Source organism: Hemibagrus wyckioides, linkage group LG07 (genome assembly GCF_019097595.1).
Source record: "Hemibagrus wyckioides isolate EC202008001 linkage group LG07, SWU_Hwy_1.0, whole genome shotgun sequence".
Classification (NCBI taxonomy): Eukaryota; Metazoa; Chordata; class Actinopteri; order Siluriformes; family Bagridae; genus Hemibagrus; species Hemibagrus wyckioides.
In genome coordinates, this window is record NC_080716.1 from 201,876 (window position 1) to 221,980 (window position 20,105).

Sequence of the window (20,105 nt, forward strand, 5' to 3'; positions counted from 1 at the left end):
CTTAATGAACAATCATGGATGATGTTGTATGGCTGGTGTTACATGTTCACTAGCTTCATTAATTAGCATCAGAGGCTTTGGTCATAATGCAGGTTTTTGTTAATAGGTTTGCTAGGATTTACTAGGTTTTTGTTTGCTATGAGACACATTGCATGATCACACCAACTATACCTTATAAATAATATAAACAGCTGCTTACTGTCCTAATAAATGATCATTAACTCAGAAATTGGAATAGAAAAGCTATACTTGTATTCAGGCTGTATAGGTAACAAGTTTGATCATTTCAAATTATTGTATGAGTGCAGCATTTGATTCTGCAAGCTACTGTTATAAACAGACATAGCTAATGTTAGCTTGCAAGCTATATTCTCACAGTTATATCAGAGAACAAACAAATCCTGAAATAAATGAATACATAACATTTACTGTTACAAATGAGATATTAAATAACAGTTGCAATATATGCCTTGAGGAATACAAGCTAGCTAGCAAAAATAACTGGAAAATGCTAACTGTCTTATATAGAAACTTTTTGGTTGCTTGTAAAAAGCACAATTTTTTTAATGGCTTTAAAGGCATCAAAGTTTTAAGAACATTTGAAAACAAGAATATAAGATAATGTTACATTTACGAAATTTCTAAGTTTTAACGTTTTGGTAGACCAACATTAACCTGCTCTCACTAGTCAGCATTATCATCTCAGCTAGTATAATTGTCTCCTCATGGTAACTAGCTAACATTAGCTAAACAATGGTTTCAGTTATACTTAGCATGAAAAGCTAACAGGACATTACTCTTGAAAACTGCTATAGCATAAGAAAATATGATATGCTATTATTCATAATGTTAGCAGAAGCAACTGAATAAACATCATCTAATTAACATGGTGAGCTAACATTAGAGATAATCTTAAAGGTTAAGTTTAGCCTTCTTTCCATTTTCATTAACTTTAGAAGAGTCCCCCATTATAGACTGTAATAATGTCATAGATAATTACAGTGGAAATGTGTTCCTGTAGTCAAACTGGTAGATGAAGGTGCTAGCAATGCCAGTAGTCATGGGTGTGAAAGTTCAGATTGAGCCAGCCTCTGAACTTTCAAACCCATGACCACCTAATGAAATGGACCTAATGAAAATTCAATTGTTTATGATTATTGATCACTTCATTTATTAAATATGTTCATGATTTCTTACCTATAAACAGCCTGACAGTAGTTACAGGGTCATTTACATGTTTCAGTGTCTGAAAATCCAGCCTTGTCCAGTCCAGTGGAGTGTACCTCTGAGCAGGGAAATGTTCACATCCAGTGAGTATTCATCACATTAAACCAGCCACCTTTTCATTTATCAATCAAACATTAAATCTAAGTACATTCTTTGTGTGTTTTTGAGACTCTCTACATGCAAAACCTAAGAAAGCTAGAGGTCTAAAATCCAGTGACAGATCCAGGCTCAGTGTCAGGTCAGGGTATAGTGATGGTTCCAGACACAGTGACATGGTCAGGGCACACAGTCAGGCACAGTGTTAGGTCATGATAATATGACACTTTATTAAACTAAAGGGAACTTGTTACAGCAGCAGCATGTAAAATAGACAAAATAGACATGAGACATAATAGTGCCATAATAAAGATGAACAGAATATGACAATAAGACTAATAGTAGACATAATATAGCAGTAAACATGCAGCAAACAAACAAATACACACTTAACATGAGGTATTTAAGACTATAGTTTGAAGCAAAGGAAAATGTATATTTTTTAATTGCCCATACTATGCCCCAGTAACATCTGATAAAACGATTCTGTTATTGTCATTAAAATAGCATGATGTTTGTGAATATACTATGATTCTTGTGTAGGTGTTATTTTAATCTCTTTTCATTTTTTCCCCACCAGCTGCATGTGTTACCACAAATGTTGTTTGTCTGTGGTTAACTGATATGTTGGTAAAGGGGCTTCTGTGGCTTTATAAATTTAGATATTCCATTGTTATGTTTTTGTAAAGCCTTTCAGTGACTCTGTATCACTGTGCTGCTACTCTAAGAGCACAAAGATAGAGTGCAGAATCTGAGAGCTTTAGACCTCTGATAGTAAGTTCAGTAGAGTCTCTGCTGGTTTTCGACTCTAATCGACGATCATCAGGAGTGCTCTGGTCAGATCTTGACCTTGCGCCTTTATACAGTAAAAACTGTGGTGCGCTGTTAGGATATTGTTTATACCAGTAAAGCCAAATGTATTCACTGCTTGCCTCATATGAACATTTCAGAGTAACAGTCTCTGTTTCTTTCCTGACAATGTTGGCATCTTCATCCGTTGGTCCAATTTTATCTGCAAAACTGCCTGGTGTAAGAAGAACATAAAGAAATATATCAGTGAAGTATTTTTTGCAAATCATATAATAAAAAATAAAAAAAATGACTAGATTAATACAAATATGGTAATTAATCAATATAATTTATTAACTGATTAAATATCATTGTAATAATTATTATAACAGATGAAAATGAATGACCTGTAACTAGAGTGAGAATCAGTGGTATGTATCTCACTATGTACAGTAAGTTGTATAGTTGATCCATTTCTGAACACAGCTCTGTGAGGATTCTGTATAATAGTGCTGTATGTGCTGAACTTTACACGTCTCTAGAAGGACACACCCAGGAAGTGATGCTGTTGGAGCATAATTTTACACAGATCATCACTTCACAGTATCAGTGACAGTGAACTGAGTCACTAATACAACACAGAACTATTCCACTGTTGCTGATCAACATTTTGTGTGATTTGGTTTGGATATTTTTGGATGTTTTATTTACCTTTTGCTCTCTTTTTGATCTTTTGTCTATTTCTGCACCTTAGTTTATTAGTTATTCCTCTTACAGTAAATAAAGTAATTAAAGTTATTTAATTACACATTAAATTAGTGGTGTCTGCATCTACATCTGGAACCAATGTTCCATTTAACTCCAAACTAGTTTCTAAAGTAAACAAACATAACATTTAAAACTAATCCATTTGACATAGTCATGTTGTTTGCATGTATTTTTCAGATTCCATCTAGAATAAACCAAATAAATCAAATGTAGCTGTCAGGAACAGCTGGACAGTTCCCTGCCAGGCCCAGAGAGGGCGCTGGCAGGTGAACCTTGGAAGCCTGCTTCTTTGTGTGTCTTGTTACGCCCTTCCTATTGTTCCTATCCTGATTGTGTCACCTGTATCCCATTAGCCCTAATGTCTACCCCTATAAATAGGGATCCTTGTGTTTGTGTCCTTGTCCGTGATTGTTATCTGTACCGTGGTTTCTGTTGGGGTTTTGTTTGTTAAGGTCCGTGTCCAAGCTAAGGTCTAGGTTTTGTTTTGTTAACCATGCCCTGTCTAGTGTTACAACAATAGTTGTTTCCCTATGTCGCGTCTTAAATGTAATAAAAGCAGTGCTTCGCTGAATCCTGCGCATGGGTCTCATTACACCGTGTGCTGGCGTGTGCACACACACCATGGGCGTCTGGGTTCGAGCCCTGCATAGGGCGGGGGCCCAGACGTTACAGTAGCATTAATGTTCTAACTTTAATGGTACAAGAATGTCCAGAACAGAGCGTTTACTGGGTTTCTGATCCACAGTGTCCACTGGGTCCATGCAATAATAACCAGTTACACAACAAACTAGCTGTATGAGGAGTTGTTAGTGAAGTGCAGTTTGGGCTTTATTCTACAAACAATACAACATTAGTTAACCTCTAATATTGTGTCCATTAAAATACACTGTTACTACATTTGATGGTTAAATGATGGTTAATGTGAAAGGATGATGATGAAGTGAATGTAAAAGTGTAAATATCTCCATCTTGTGAGAAAACTTGTGACTCTTAAGTTGGTAAAATGAAAAGAATAGTAAAGCTCAGTGTAATCACTGCTTGACTCGTATGAACATTTTAGAATAACAGAGTCTGTTTCTTTTCTGACAATGCTGGCATCTTCATCGGTCAGCCCAATTTAATCTGCTAAACTGCCCATTATAAAGAAGAATATAAATAAACTATTTAGTAGAATAACAAGTAAACTCTGTCACAATTGTTTACTGTGAAAAGTAGCTTCCATCATCTCAGAGAATGTGAGCAGGTTGTGTGGTGCTCTAGTTCTAGACCCACAATAAGATAAGTGACTGCGCCATCTTGTGTTCACTGAAGAGAAAAACCTTAACACGCTAATAAATAGTTTTATAATTTAGCAATTTAAAATTTCTCTCTCTCTCTCTCTCTCTCTCTCTCTCTCTCTCTTTCACACACACACACACACACACACATTTTCATGAAAAAAAGGGATTTAAGGGTGAGACACACTTCAGCAGGTAAAAGATAGTGTAGTGTGTGAACATTATCTGTGAGTGAGCATGTAGTGAACACACCCCTATTACACCAATAAACTTATCACATGCAATTACAATTGTGTAGTATGAAAGGTTCAGTGACAACAGCCTATGCAGGATTATAAAGGAAATAAAAGATTTAAACATTGCTTGGTGAAATATGTTTATGGCTTGTTAAAGTTGGGCTGTCAAAATACATAATACTTAAAATAAGTAATTGTTCTTTATAATAACAATGACACAACACCACACTACAAGAAAACACTTTAAGCAGAAGGATTTTAACAGTGTGATAGCACAGTGACACAGCAGGTAGTGTTGCTGCATCACAGCTTCAGGATCCCCAGTTTGATGATGATTTCAGGTTACTGTCAGTTTGTGTGCAGTTTTGCATCACCTCCAAAAAACATGACAGTAGTAAATTTACTAATAAATTGTAAATAAGTATGTGAAAGGGTTTGTGTATGGAGCTCTGCAAAGGACTGACATCCCATTCAGGGTGTTTCCTACCTCATGTGTGGGACAAACTCCATATCAACCATGACCCTGATCAGTAGAGAGAAAGAGAGAATCCCCCAAAAGGACATGTAACTTTCTCTAAAGCATTGGCAAAACTTCTTTATATATAACAAAACTGTGTGAAAGTTTTTGTACAGTGCAGCTGGATTTCCTGTCACTGTGGGCTGCAGAGCACAGTAGTATAGAGCAGAGTCTGATACAGCAGCAGAGGAGATGATCAGATCCACTTTCTTACTCGTTTTATCTGGTTTTATGGACAATCCTGGATGAGGTGGTTGAGCCTCATTGACATAACTACCACTTTCATCAGTTAGCAGCAGAAACTCAGGTCTTGATCCAGGTTTTTGTCGATACCAGTGGAGACTGTCAACTGATCCAGTATATGTGCAGGACAGTGAGATGTTGCTGCCTTCCATTGAAAATACATTGGTTTGATCTGGTTTAATGTTATTGTCAGCAGCCTCTGCTATAAAAACATTACAATATTGTGATATTTTAATCATAAATGACACATTTCACATGGAAAATTGTGTCTTCTTAATTAGAAAAAATAATATTTTGTGTGCAGTGTATATGACTTACCAACATCAGCAAGAGTGAAAAACACCACGAAGAGGAACAACATTGTTTTCCTGAGTGTTTAGTTCAAACCTCTAGCTTTAGAAATGAATGTCAGTGTTACTATTTGATGTACATCTCCACCTCTAGCTCCACCTACTTGTATTTATGTATATTCATGATAACTGTACTGTTATAAAGTTACTGGTGTAACTTTGGTTTGAGAATGAGGGGGGCAGAAAATGGGGGAAAATGTTTTTGATTTGAATCCCATTTCCTGCATTTACATACATTTAGAGACTTTGGTGATACAAAATCCAGGAAATTGATTATAATGATAAATTCGGCCAAAAAGAATAGTAGGCTACTAAACTGTGTATATAAAAAGATGTCTTACTTTCTTTATTGTTTAATAGGGGCCGATCACCAAGACTTGAGGAAATCATTTTATAAAATCAAAAATGTTCATCATTAATGTTTTATGTCTGAATAAAATGTAAATAATGTGAGACTCAATTTCCTCTGTTAAAGAAACTTTTATTTTAAACTGACTGCTGTACCTGAAAATGTAAAATAAATGACTTGTTTAACAGGACGTCTGTCAGAGACACATCCACCAAACCTCAGGGGTTTAGAATAGAAAAAGCAGAAAGCTTTTATGAACTGTGTGTTACAGCATTATTGTGTAATATCAGGTGCAGATAGACAGCAGTAAAATTAATATGTACTTATATGAAGATGTTGATGATTACTTTAATAATTGTCTTTCATGCATAAACCACCACCCTTAGTTAATGAATAAATTAAAATATTTACATTCCTTGTGCTTATTTTCTGTGCAGCACAAATACCTAAGGTAAATCATTTTTATGTCTCCAACACTGTATTACACCAGGGTAGGAATAAACATCTGTAATTCGTTACTGCTGTAATCCAAAAGGATGGGAAATTGATAACACAATAGATAGATTACTTTTTTGGTACACAGGATGCAAGATTCTCACACAATCTCACAAACATAAATATATATATATACAAAGAAGATTTTTCATTGTTCTCCATCTATCCATTCAATCACATCTTTCCATGCATCATAACTGTCCACCTCATCTGTCCTCTGATATGAAAACCACTGAGTTATGATCATATTAAGTCTAACATTAAACTAGCATCCAGAGTCTGCTTGTCATACATTGCTGAGAGAAAATGCCTGGTTTAAAGTCAACTCGTTTTTATGCTACACAGAATGTTTATGAAAATATGATTATCCTGATTAATTTCACTGAAGCAACCACAACACACATCTCTTTTCTTTCTGTCCATCCATGATGACATTAAAGTCATCTGTTGCTGCTTCTAGTGTTTCATCGCTGACTGTGCAGCAACCGTGATACCTGTTCATTACACCTTTCAGTCAGATATTTTTAGAGTGTGCACGCGACGTTCCTGAAAACAAAAAGTTTGAAAAGTGGGGGGACATGTCCCCTCTGTCCCCAGTGGAAATTACGTCCCTGTTTTGTGTTAACAAAAACTGTGGTTGTAAGAATCTATTCTCTCTCTCTCTCTCTCTTTCTCTCTCTCTCTCTCTCTCTCTCTCTCCACACTCCTTTGCATTGAAACACTTGCCCTCTATATGTTATAATCTAACAGTTTGCCAGCTTGTGTGATTACTAAGAGCTAGATAATAGATGACAAATATTTGCACTTTGTAGAAACCAGATAATTGTATTTACTGTGAATTACTGGAAGTGTTGCTATTTCTTGACATTTTCTGTTCTCAGACATTTTCTGTTGTGTGAAATAGTGTGAGCAGTTAGGAATCTGAGTGATATATGTGAACAGTGAAGAGTTAGTGAGTGAACTGCAGAGTGAGTGAACATGTGGCTTCTTGAAACACACACCTAACTCCACACTCCACACACCATGTATCTGTGCTGAAGCTTTGTTCAGGTTTAATGTTCATGGCTACTTTAACACTCCACATGGTTCTGTTGTGTCCAGGTCCAATCAGGTTCAGTTCTAGAGTCTTTTCATGTCATGTACTGCCATCTGCAGGAGCTGAATTTAAATAGACATATACATTATTTACATCAAGAACCATCAATATACTGTATTTAAAACAAAAGTATTGCTCACCACGCTGGGAATAGTTCACAGTTTAATTTGTAATAATTACAGCATTTCAGCATATCTTTACATGAGAAAAACACGTCTTTTTCAACATTTAAGACAGCTCTGTGAGGATTCTGTATAATAGTGCTGTATGTGCTGAACTTTACACCTCTCTAGAAGGCCACACCCAGGAAGTGCTGATGTTCAGGATGAAATCTTGGTTTGCTAAGAACAATAAATAAATATTGAATTAAATTTAACCTGCAATTTAACTAATCTGTCCTATTTAATTATTAAAGTGAATAAAAAATACATTAGCTACAAACAGAGATCAAAACTTCAGGTTGGAAATTTCCACATCATCTTTTGTCCACATGTTCTTATTCCTTCTGAAAGATGGCTTCTTCTTTTTTTTCAGTGATTTTCACTATCTGCTGTAGTGCCTTGGGCATTGAGACAGCATGTACTTTTTATATAATACAATGGTTCAGCTGCACAGGATGCCTTTTATTTCTTTTCTTTATGTTTTCTCTCGTACATGTCTCCAGGAAATTAAGAGTTCCGCCTATGGATTAATCCTTATACACTTGTCCTCGCACTTCTCCACCTTCTCTCTCTTTGTAAACTCAATATTTTGCTGATGAGACTTAACACTCTATTGCCATCAGCATACTTGATATATTTTCGCTGTGCTTTATAGCAGATTTGTGCTTCAGCAAAGTTTTTATGATATTCAGACAGATTAAGCAGTTCATACCTACGAATCGTGGAAACAGAAAACTTGTAAAGATTAGCAACTTGAAAGTTATCATACAGTATAGTAATATAAAATAAAAAAAATAAAAATCAGCAACAGATTGATCACTGAGGATAGCAAGTAATAATCTAACGTCTCAAAATATAAACTCTTCATAAATCACAATAGAAATAGATTTTCCCCAAATATGGCATGTGAAGTCGAAATCATCAGTAGAACTGCTTTCAATATAACAAAACTGTGTCAGTGTTTTTGTACAGTGCAGCTGGATTTCCTGTCACTGTGGCCCTCAGAGCACAGTAGTATAGAGCAGAGTCTGATACAGCAGCAGAGGAGACGATCAGATCCACTTTCTTATCATGAACTTTAGCAGACATTCTTGGGGGAGTGTTGGGACTTAGATTTCCATTTTCAAAAATATAAAGAAGGAACTCAGGTTTAGATTTTGGATATTGCCTGTACCACTGCAGATTCTGTACACTACCACTGAAGTCTTTGTAGCTGCAGGACAGAGTAACATCATCACCTTCATCTACAACTTCATGAGGGAAAAGTGGCTTTATTGAATCTGCCATGGAGTCACCTGTCATAGAGAAGAGAATATATTGTTTTTAAGCTTTACATAATAAAGCCAGAATTGCATAAATCTGACTCATATTTTGCCTTTACAACACACAGACTAATTAATCATTAATTCAACAAATATTTTTAAAATAACAAAAATTCAAAACTCACCTAGTGAAAGCCACAGACACATGAAGATAACAGTAAACATGATGACTGGTTTTCACTGAATGAAAATATTTTGAAGTCTTTATGAAGACTGATATGTTAAGTTCATGAAGCTCCACCCCACAGCATCACATGACAGTGTCACCAGTGTGTGGCTTTACATTCAGGAGTGAGGTGGACTGGAAGGCTCTAACAACACAATGTTAAAGGTAGTTACATATAAAAAATACTACAGTAGTACAACTGCACTTGAAAATAGTGGAGATCTTTCTGTAATCTAATATGTTAACACCATAAAGCTTCAATTTTGCTCCACCCCACAGCATCACATGACAGTGTCACCAATGTTGTTGTCAGATTGTTGATTCTTACTTAAACATCCTGGCTTTACATTCAGCCTCATATGGGAAACCTGTCCAGATGAAAATGAATAATTTATTTTAGTAAAATATATTCTAATAATTAGATTCTTGACGGTTTAACTATATATGTTAGTGATGTCTCTAAATTAGACAATTGTTGTGTAGACACCAGCAGGCAGATTAATGTTAGAACCACTAAGTGGAAGAGAATAAGATTTATTTGAGAATAAGAATTTCTCTAAAATTTGATTATTAGGGCTTAATTAACCTAATACCAGCTAACAGTTAAATATGAAAAATTAAACTTTTTACTGTACTCAAGATGATGTAAAATTAGATAAAATGAGTATTTATTCCTATGACGGTTTAGTATTTCTTCTCTGAAATTATCTTAGGCACTAAGAGTAACCAGGGCAGGGGTTAGGATATTATATCAGCAGTATGTATGATAGAAGAACAAGTATACTCTATGTCACAAAGGTTTACTGTGAAAAGTAGCTTCCATCATCTCAGAGAATGTGAGCAGGTTGTGTGGTAGTGTCTCTAGAACTTATCCCACAATAAGATAAGTGACTGCACCATCTTGTGTTCACTGAAGAGAAAAAACTAAACACATTAATAAACAGTTTTTTAATTTAGCAAATTAATATATTTGTAGAAATATTCATTGTTTATTCTCTTTCTCTCTCTCTTTCTCTCTCTCTCTCTCTCTCTCTTTCTCTCTCTCACACACACACACACACACATTTCCATGAGAAAGTGGGATTTAAAGGTCAGACACACTTCAGCAGGTAAAAGATAGTGTAGTGTGTGAACATTATCTGTGAGTGAGCATGTAGTGAACACACCCCTATTACACCAATAAACTTATCACATGCAATTACAATTGTGTAGTATGAAAGGGTCAGTGACAACAGCCTAGGCATTATTATAAAGGAAATTAAAAGATTTAAACATTGTTTTGGTGAAATAAGTTCATGGCTTTTTAAAGTTGAGGTGTCAAAAACATAATACTTAAAATAAACAACAGAATTCAGAATTCAGCCACAGTGATATCTGACATGTTTTCCCAGACAGCCAAACATATATACTTTTTATTATACATTTTACGTTCAACCTATATTCAGATTGTATTAACAAGACATCTACAGTGTAATTACTCCAGTTAGAACAAAGAGGCACATGGCATTGTGGAATTCTGCTATGAGGATTGAGCCGAGCCTTGTCTTTAGTGCACTTGTTATCAGTGAATATGGAATTGTACCATGAGGGTACCATGTGGGCTAAAACTATTCTCTTCAACACCTTCATGACATGTGACATCAAAGCAACTGGTCTGTAGTCTCTGAGGCCAGATGGGGTGGCTTTCCTAGATATTCATACTAGACAAGATGTTTTCCACAGTACCAGTACCCTTTCCTGCATCAGACTTAAAAAACAAATTCAGTTTGTTGGCTCTGTCCAATCTGCCCCCTGCTGATGGTCCTTCATACTGGAGCCTGTGATCTGCTTCATGCCCATCCACATGTACTTGATGTTGTTTTGCTGAAGTTTACTCTCCAGCTTCTGCTGTCCATCATTACTTTTTGAAACTCAAACTACTTTCCAGGCAAATAAGAAATTACTGTATAGGCACAACATATAGCAAAGACTGTTTTATTTTATTTTACTTTTTTAAACAGTTCATAGTAAAATGAGCAATGTAAAAAGCAATATAATTAATTAACCAATTAAATAACTAACTAACTAAGTTAATAAATAAATAAATTAATTAATTAAAAATAAATAAATAAATAAATAAATAAATAAATAAATAAATAAATAAATAAATAAACAATGGGAGGAAGGTATTATACTGTATAACATTTGTCATCAGGGCACAATGAGTTTACGATTACGTTTTATCAATCTTTGTGCTAATAGAATGATAAATGCAATGATATTAGATTTTTTGTTTGACAACTCTAGGTTATGATTTTTGACGCCAAAGATACTGTATTGCCTGGATTGGCTCTGGATTGAGTGATCTTCCTATGATGTGTGACAGTGATTTAAAGATTAAATTCCAGTTGTTATAAATGACAGGGTATTTCCAAAACGTGTGTGCTAGTGTAACAGGCCCAGGTGTGAGGTCTGTCATCAGACGTAAAAAAATAAATTAGACAAGATCTGTAAAAAACAATAAAGCATGAGCAGTGCAGTGCAAGGATGTAAAAAAAATGGCCATGATAGTGGTAGAAGGGGCAGGGCCAAATTTACTGGGGCGTAGCTGGCTAAGAGATTTAAACTTGTTGCCACAGTTGGTAAATAAAGTAAAAGCCATGCCAGCACTGAAATTGGAAGATGTTCTAGAGAGGAATGCTGGGACAGCTTAGAGGCAACACAGCAAAGATTCATGTTAACCCAAAGGCCAAGCCATGATTCTATAAGCCTTGATGAATAACTTTTGCTGTCAAACCCCTGGTGGAGGCAGACCTTCAGAAACTGGTAGATGAGAAGGTTATAAAACCAGTACAGTTCTCAGAATGGGCAGCTCCTATTGTGCCAGTGAGAAAGCTAGATGGTTCAATTCTCATTTGTGGAGATTACAAACAAAGAATGCTCTCTATTGTACTCCTGTGGAAATTTACTAGGAGCTGAGATGGTACTTTGGCTTTTCTGAGTTTTCTTAGGAAGAAGTGCGGTTGTGACTGCATCCTCTGTTAACCTGTTCTCCCAGTAGGCAAACTGGTGGCTGTCCAAATCAAAAGGGATGCAGACCTTGATGTGGGGGAGAATCAGCCTCTCAAAGCACTTCATGATAATTGGTTTCAGGGCGACGAGGCGATAGTCATTGAGACATCTGACTTATTTCTTGGGCACAGGGATGATGGTGGTGGATTTGAGACATGTGGGGACTACAGCCTGCTGCAGGGACAGGTTGAATATATTGGTAAACACGCCTGCTAGCTGGTCGGCACATGACTTCAGTGTGCACCCTGGCACTCTGTTTGGTCCTGCTGCTTTGGTGATGTTAATCTTTCTCAGCGTGGATCTCATCTGATGGTTCTCGAGGACGAGTGCTGGCTCATCTCTGGGCAGTGGTGTTGTCTTCTGGCTGGTCTGATTATCAAAGCACACAAAAACTCATTCAGGGTGTCAGGAAGTGTGGTGTCATCGCTGGTCAGTGGGGTGCTACTCTTATAGTTAGTTATGGCTTTGATAACCGTCCACATGCTGTGGGGATTGTTGTTTATGAAGTGGCCCTCGATTCGCTGCTGATATCTCTGCTTGGCTTCTTTGATGCCTATTTTCAGCTCTCTCTGGGCATTACTATTAGCCAGTCTGTCCTCTGACCTGTAGGCAGCGTCTCTCACCTTCAGCAGAGTACGCACATTCCTTTCAAGCCATGTTTTCTGGTTGGGGAACACCTTGATAGTCTTGGTGGTTAGCACGGTGTTGGTGCAGAAGGCCAAAACGGATGAGCTGTATTCTTTCAGGTCTCCACTCTTTGCAAACAACTCCCAGTCCATGTTTTCAAAACAGTCCTGCAGTTGTGAAGTAGACTCCTGACTCCATACTTGGACAATTTTGAAGGATGGTTGTGTTCTGCAGATGAGAGGTCTGTAGGATGGAGTCATCTTTATGAAGATGTGATCTGAAGAGCCAAGGTGTGGAGATGGTGCAGCTTTGTAGGCTCATGGAATATTTGTGTACACTTGATCCAGTATGCTCTGCTGTCTGGTTGGGAAGTGTACATTGGTGTGCAGTCTTGGCATCACAGTTTTTAGGTCTGCATAATTAAAGTCTCCTGCTATAATCACAGCTCCTTCTGGATAAGCATTAAGCTGGCTGTTAATAGCTTCATGCAGCTCCTCCAAGGCTAGCTTGGCATTAGCCTGTGGTGGGATGTAAACAGCTGTGACCAGAATATCAGTAAACTCTCTAGGTACGTAGAATGGCCTGAATTTTAGAGCCAGATATTCTATATCAAGAGACCAGTGTGTGCTAATAATGTCTGCAGATGTACACCAGTCATTGTTAACATATATACACAATCCTCCATCTTTGTTCTTACCAGCACTATCCAGGTGGGGACAGCACTATCCAGCCAAGTCTCAGTGATTACCATCATGCAGCTGTTCATGCAGTGAGAAGTAATCCTTAGTCGTATTTCATCCATCTTGTTGACGAGTGACCAGGATTTTGTAAGAAAGAGACTTGGCAGCGTTGGTCTGTGTGGATGAGCATGTAGCCTAGCTTTTTTTTCCTGTCTCTAAACTGCCTCCGGCGCCTCACGGGCGGGATGATAATCATTCCACTGAGCTCTTTGGGGCGCAGAATCTCAGGGGGGATAGAATTAAGGTCTCTGAGGGTGCACTACAGCTCGTCCATCATTCTCTGACTGAGTGCCTGGAAAAGTAAACTTAAAATAGTAAATAAAATAAAAATGCTGCTGTATGTCAGGGAACTCCGAGCCGCTGCATCCACATGTGCCACCATCTTGGACTTGCGACTGTGAGCAACAAGAAGCTTTCAAAAACTCAAAAAGTCTTCTGCAGTGTTCTGCAGTCTTCTGCTATATTAGTGCACTATGACATCAATAAGCCACTCATTTTGGCTTGTGATGCGTCCCCATATGGGTTGGGGGCAGTGTTGTCATACAGGATGGAGGATGGAACAGACCACCCGATTGGGTTTGTGTCACGTACCCTGAATACAGCTGAGAAAAATGATTCTCAAATAAAGAAGGAGGGTCTCACTATAATTTTTGGAGTCAAAAAGTTCCACACATTTGTACCGGAGACATTTCTCCATTGTCACAGATCACAAACCACTGATCTCATTGTTCAATGAACAGAGGGAAGTGCCACAAATGGCCTCACCACGCATTCGAAGATGGGCTGTGACATTGTGTGGATATGAATACACCATTGTGTTGGTAGGCGAGAGATGGTAATCTGCTGAAAGATAAAGCTGAAGGAGTGGAGTTTACTGTGATAGCCTGTGGAGCTCCACACTTCCTGCAGCTGACACTGTTGATCAGAATATGTCTCACCAGGGGGCAGAGTGATGCCAGGGTTTTTAGTTGTAATTTTTTAGTTGCAATTACTGCATCACACTGAGTGATTTTCTGAAAGATTGGCAATGTTACTTTATGATAACTTAAAAAATATATTCTTATTCACTAGATTATACTACACCTTTTGATTCAGACACTTCTGAATGTTGTGAAATGTTGACAATATTTCCACAAACAAGTTGTACAAAATTGTTTTATTAGAACATTTGACAAATCTTAGTTTGTGTTTATACATTTAAATAAATAAAAATTAATTTAAATAAATCATGGGGAAAAACTGGCCAGCAAAGTACAATGAATATAAAACAGTACACACCAGCAACAAGTGACACAGTGCCTCTTTATTATTTTCTCTTTCTTCAGCTGCATATGTTACCACAACTGTCTTTTGTGTCTGTGGTTAACTGATAAGTTGCTAAAGGAAGTATCTTTGATATTAAACGTTGAACTTCAAATGAATTATTTCATAGGTTTTTGTACAGTCTCTCAGTGACTCTATATCACTGTGCTACTACTCTAAGAGCACAGTGATAGAGTGCAGAATCTGAGATCTGCAGATCTTTGATAGTAAGTTCAGTAGAGTCTGGGGATGTTTCTGCATTGAATCGAGAGCCAGAGGGGTTGTAACCATCAGAAGCTCTTGACCTCGCACCTTTATACAGTAAAAACTGTGGTGCGCTGTTAGGATATTGTCTGTACCAGTAAAGCCAAACATAATCACTGCTTGATTCATATGAACATCTCAGAGTAATAGGGTCTTTTTCTTTCATGGCAATGTTTTCATCCTTCGGCCAGATTTTATCTGCAGAACTGTCTGTGTATAGATGAAAATATTTATAAAAATATAATACAAATATAAAAACAATATAAAAACAATAATGAAGTATTATTTTTTAATTCTTTAAGACATGAGTATTAGTTAATAAAACAATGATTACCTGTAACTAGAGTGAGAATCAGTGGTATGTATCTCACTATGTACAGTAAGTTGTATAGTTGATCCATTTCTGAACACAGCTCTGTGAGGATTCTGTATAATAGTGCTGTATGTGCTGAACTTTACACGTCTCTAGAAGGACACACCCAGGAAGTGATGCTGTTGGAGCAAAACTTTTTACAGGTCATCACTTAACAATATCAGTGACAGTGAACTGAGTAACCAGTACAACACACAACAAAACACTGTTACTTCACAAACCATTGCATCAGATGTGTTATTTTATCATTGTAAAATTTTTATTCCTAAATAAAAGTATATAAAGGTGTGACAATGGCACATGCAGCACCGCACGCAAATGGTCTCCTTGTTTGCATTGTTAAAGTTTTTTACACTGAACACTGTGCAAAAGAGCAGAAAACAAATGATGCACTAATAAATAAGTCTGTTTCCTGTGTCAAGCTTTAATACAAACAAATTAAAGTACACACATCACATAAAATGAAGCAACAACATTTTAAACATGTTAAATTACACAGATATATTCCATCACAACAGAATTGACAAAGCATTGTCTAATTCTTATTTCCTGCAAAGCCTAAAACTTATTCCTTAGTTCTGGAGATTTCCTTATTTCCTCATTGCTGGTCTGAGTGAATGGTCTTAGATGCTATATATAGTTCAAGATGATAAATGTGGAGCAATACCTATTACAATTCTATTACAATTTTTTTGTATCATATTTGATACACTGGGAATTTATGGCAATTTACTGACCACAACAATGTTTATTTTACAACAAAAACATAGTGCTGTATTTGGAATGTTTCAAACATTTCTTTTTTCTTTCTTTTTTCCCAAACATTAAATATAATCATTGATAATGATAATGATGATAATCATTTAATTGAGTTACTGGAAAATTTATGACAACAAAAGACAATTATTAGCAAGATACGACATTAGTTTGCATATAAAAAATAAAAAAAAAAATATTTCAATTCCATTAGGTTGGAATCAATTAAAAAATATTTTAAGATGACCTTTTAATTTTTGATACGTTTTATAAATAATAAAAACTTTGTATTTGGCATTGTGGCAGGAATGAAATGCAATACAGTGATGACTAATGTAAATTACCTTATAAACATGCTTGATCATTAATCACAACATAATATTTTAAACCAACATACTTTTACGAAATGATTCTTTCTCACACTGAACACTGCAGAAGAGCAGAAGACAACAATGCACTAATGAATAAGATGTTTCTAGTTACTTGTTTGAAAATACGAGGAATTGGTTTGATGATAATAAGATAATCCTTAGTTTTGGAGATGATCTCAATCTGTTGAGATTTTTCTTGATGAAAATCGGGATATCACTGATTAGTTTGACTATTATATATGTGAAGTTACGACACTTAGACAATAAAATGCCCTTCATCTGCAGTGTAATTACTCCAGACAGAACAGAGAGGATCATGAGTCCACTGGCATTGTGGAATTCTGCTATGAGGATTGACCTGAGCCTTGTCTTTAGTGCACTTGTTATCAGTCAATATGGAATTGTACCATGAGGGTAGAAATCTTTCTTTATTAACAATGACACAACACCACACTACAAGAAAACACTTTAAGCAGAAGGATTTTAACAGTGTGATAGCACAGTGACACAGCAGGTAGTGTTGCTGCATCACAGCTTCAGGATCCCCAGTTTGATGATGTGTTCAGGTTACTGTCAGTTTGTGTGCAATTTTGCATCACCTCCAAAATACATGACAATCACCAGAAGAGAGAAAGAGAGAATCCCCAACTAACCAATTACTATATATTGTGGTAGAGATATATATATATATATATATATATATATATATATATATATATATATATATATATATATATATATATATATAACATGTGGCAGCACAGTGAGAGTCTGGAGTGGAGCAACCATTTCCATTTCAACCAAAACTTGTAATTTAGCAAGATATTTTTGGCTGAATATCTTTCTGTCTGCTCAAAGTGTTTAGAGCAGAGAAGTCTTTTCTGTTCATCATGGCCTTGTGTTTTAATGAACTTGCTAACTTGTGCTGTCAGCTCTAAGCAGCTGTAAGCTGCTAAATAATGAAGAGTGAAGTCTTCAGGTCACTAGTGTTACATTAAAACTCGGTATCTTAAATTATTTGAATGCATGTTGAACTTTGTTTAACACTGTTATTACATCGAGGGAATAACAGCATGAAATAATTATTTTTGATTAAAGATTAACATTTCTTTTAAACTGATATCTTGTCTGGTTGTTCAACCAATAAACAGTGAAGTCTGAGAACTAAGACAGAAATCTGTACTTGAATGAAACAGGTAAACATCTCCCCCTGCTGAGGAAAACATGCAGCTTGTCTTTTTGTACAGTCTGTTTGAGTTTTGTGTCACTGTGGGCTCCATGGTGCAGTAGTACAGTGCAGAGTCTGATACTGCAGCAGGAAAGATCTCCAGATCTACTTTCTTGTCCTTTTTACGAACTTTGGTGGATAGTCGTGGGTCATGTTCAGATTTAGTGACACTTTTTGTGGATTCAAAAATCAGTAGCAGAAACTCTGGTTCTGATTGAGGTTTTTGTCGATACCAGTGGAGAGAGTTAGCTGAATCATCATATGTGCAGGTCAGTGTGATGTTGCTGCCTTCACTTGAAGATATGATGGTTTGTTCTGGTGTAATGCTGCTGTCAACAGCACCTGCTATAAAACATTACAACAACATAAACAATTTTTTTTTCACAACTGAATCATCATGTTTAGGTATCAACTCAAATCTCCAGCATTCACCTAAAGTTTGTGTATAATATAAATGACTTACCAATGTTTTTAACAACTATGAAAATAAAGAAGAGTAACATGACTGTTGTGTCTCTCTTGCAGTAGGTATAAATGGCAGGATCTCTGTGAAACTTTCTAAACTGTATCTTACCACATCTAGCTCCACCCACTTTTACTCATAGTCATGTCAGTTCTGGTATCATATGTAATAAATCTATTGTTTAAATTAATTGAATGAAAACAGCAGTGAATGTTTATAATATATTTTATGTCATGTTTCAATCCGTTAAGGCTGATTTTTGATACATTTAGCGATAATACAATTAACAGTTCAATAGAATAAAAACTTCTTCAATAATTGCATACATATTGTGTATGATTGTGTCTGTACAGCATTCAGTCATATATTCAAATTAATTAAAATTATTCTGTACTGCTACATGCTACACAATGAAGACAGACTGCAGTATCTACCCTGATAATGAGCCTCCCTAACACCCCCAAATAAAATGTTTCACGATGCTGAAGTAAACAAGTACTTGAAAAATGAGTCCTATTTGTCTCAGAAGGTATAAACACCATCTAACTTTGACAAAAGTCTTGCAGTGTTCACAAACTCGGCCAAAATTAACTGGTTACAAGTTAATCCATTTTCATTGCTAATGCTATAGACTAGCACTGGTTCTAGTAGCCAACATAAAATAGGTGTACACAAATAGTTACAATGTACAAGGCTTCATGATGTGTGTTAGTGTCCATGTGCTTGATTCTCAGTACTTTTTCCACTCCTGTGATATGGTGTGTTTCCTCCTTGTGCCTAGTGTGTCCATGATAGATTCTGGAGCCACCGTGACCCTGATCAGGATAAAGTCTTCACTGAAGATTAATGAATGAACCCATTGTGGAATTCAGTTATGTAATGATACACATGTAATTTGTAACAGGTGCCCCACTCAGACTACACAAAGAGCACCCGTTGGTAATAATGCAAAGATGGACCAGTTACTAGGTTCTGTGAGGAGGGACAAATGTAGTTAAGTAAAAGGGACCACACAATGTTAGAGAAATTGAGCTTTGTATTAACTAATATGAAACTATAAACAGGCAAAAAAAAAACAACTGTACATATGTATAAACAATAAAAGAGAAGAAAAGAAAAAACTATTGTATTTGAATGAGTTTCAATTCTAGTGTCCACCTGTTTTATGTCTTTAAGGGGAGGCCAATTATTAGTTTATCTACTTTGGAGTTTTATTTTTTTAACATATTGCTACTCAGTTTAGTTCTGTTTTAGTCCCCTTTTAATTTTGTTTCTATTTGTTTGGTTGTAGGTCTATGTTCTATTAAAGGAGGATATTAATTTTAGGTTTTATCTGATACCAGATTTACCCAACATGAAATATATAACTTTTTTTTTCACAGTGATTCAGAATAAGGAATCCCAAGTTCAGAAAAATAACATGAACCATACAAACTCACAACGTTCGTGAATAACGAGAAGAAAAAAAACATTAAAGAAAGTGCTCAGTCTCTGTTAGAGATCCTTGGAAAGTTCAATATCCTCTGTGTTTCACAAAGACCTTAATGAAGCTCGTGTAAAGTTCACTTGAATGTAGTGCAAGGTTGAATTTAGTCCTACCCGTAAGTGGTCCTCAACAAAAAAAAATAACTTGTGAACTTCCACTTGAAAAGGGTTTCATCGATGATCCTAGTGGAATCAGCTTGTTAGATCGGAGTCGATCTCCTAAGGTTGGCTCGCCATCTCAGATTGAGAGAAGTATCAATTTAATCCAGGAAGGAAAAAAACTTGAACAAGACCATGAGTATCACGATTATTCCATGTGTACATCCACTGACCGGATGTTACATCCCACGATC

The 20,105-nt window shown here is 36.2% G+C and overlaps 1 gene segment (V, D, J or C); it reads right to left on the minus strand.

Annotated features, from left to right (window-relative positions):
- Window positions 1-8,609: 8,609 nt before the first annotated feature.
- LOC131356837 (T cell receptor alpha variable 5-like) lies at window positions 8,610-9,091 on the minus strand (the record flags this gene model as incomplete). The annotated part of the segment is given in 2 exon segments: window positions 8,610-8,899; window positions 9,052-9,091. Coding segments are annotated over 2 exon segments (330 nt in total), but the record flags the coding sequence as incomplete, so codon positions are not given.
- Window positions 9,092-20,105: the final 11,014 nt, after the last annotated feature.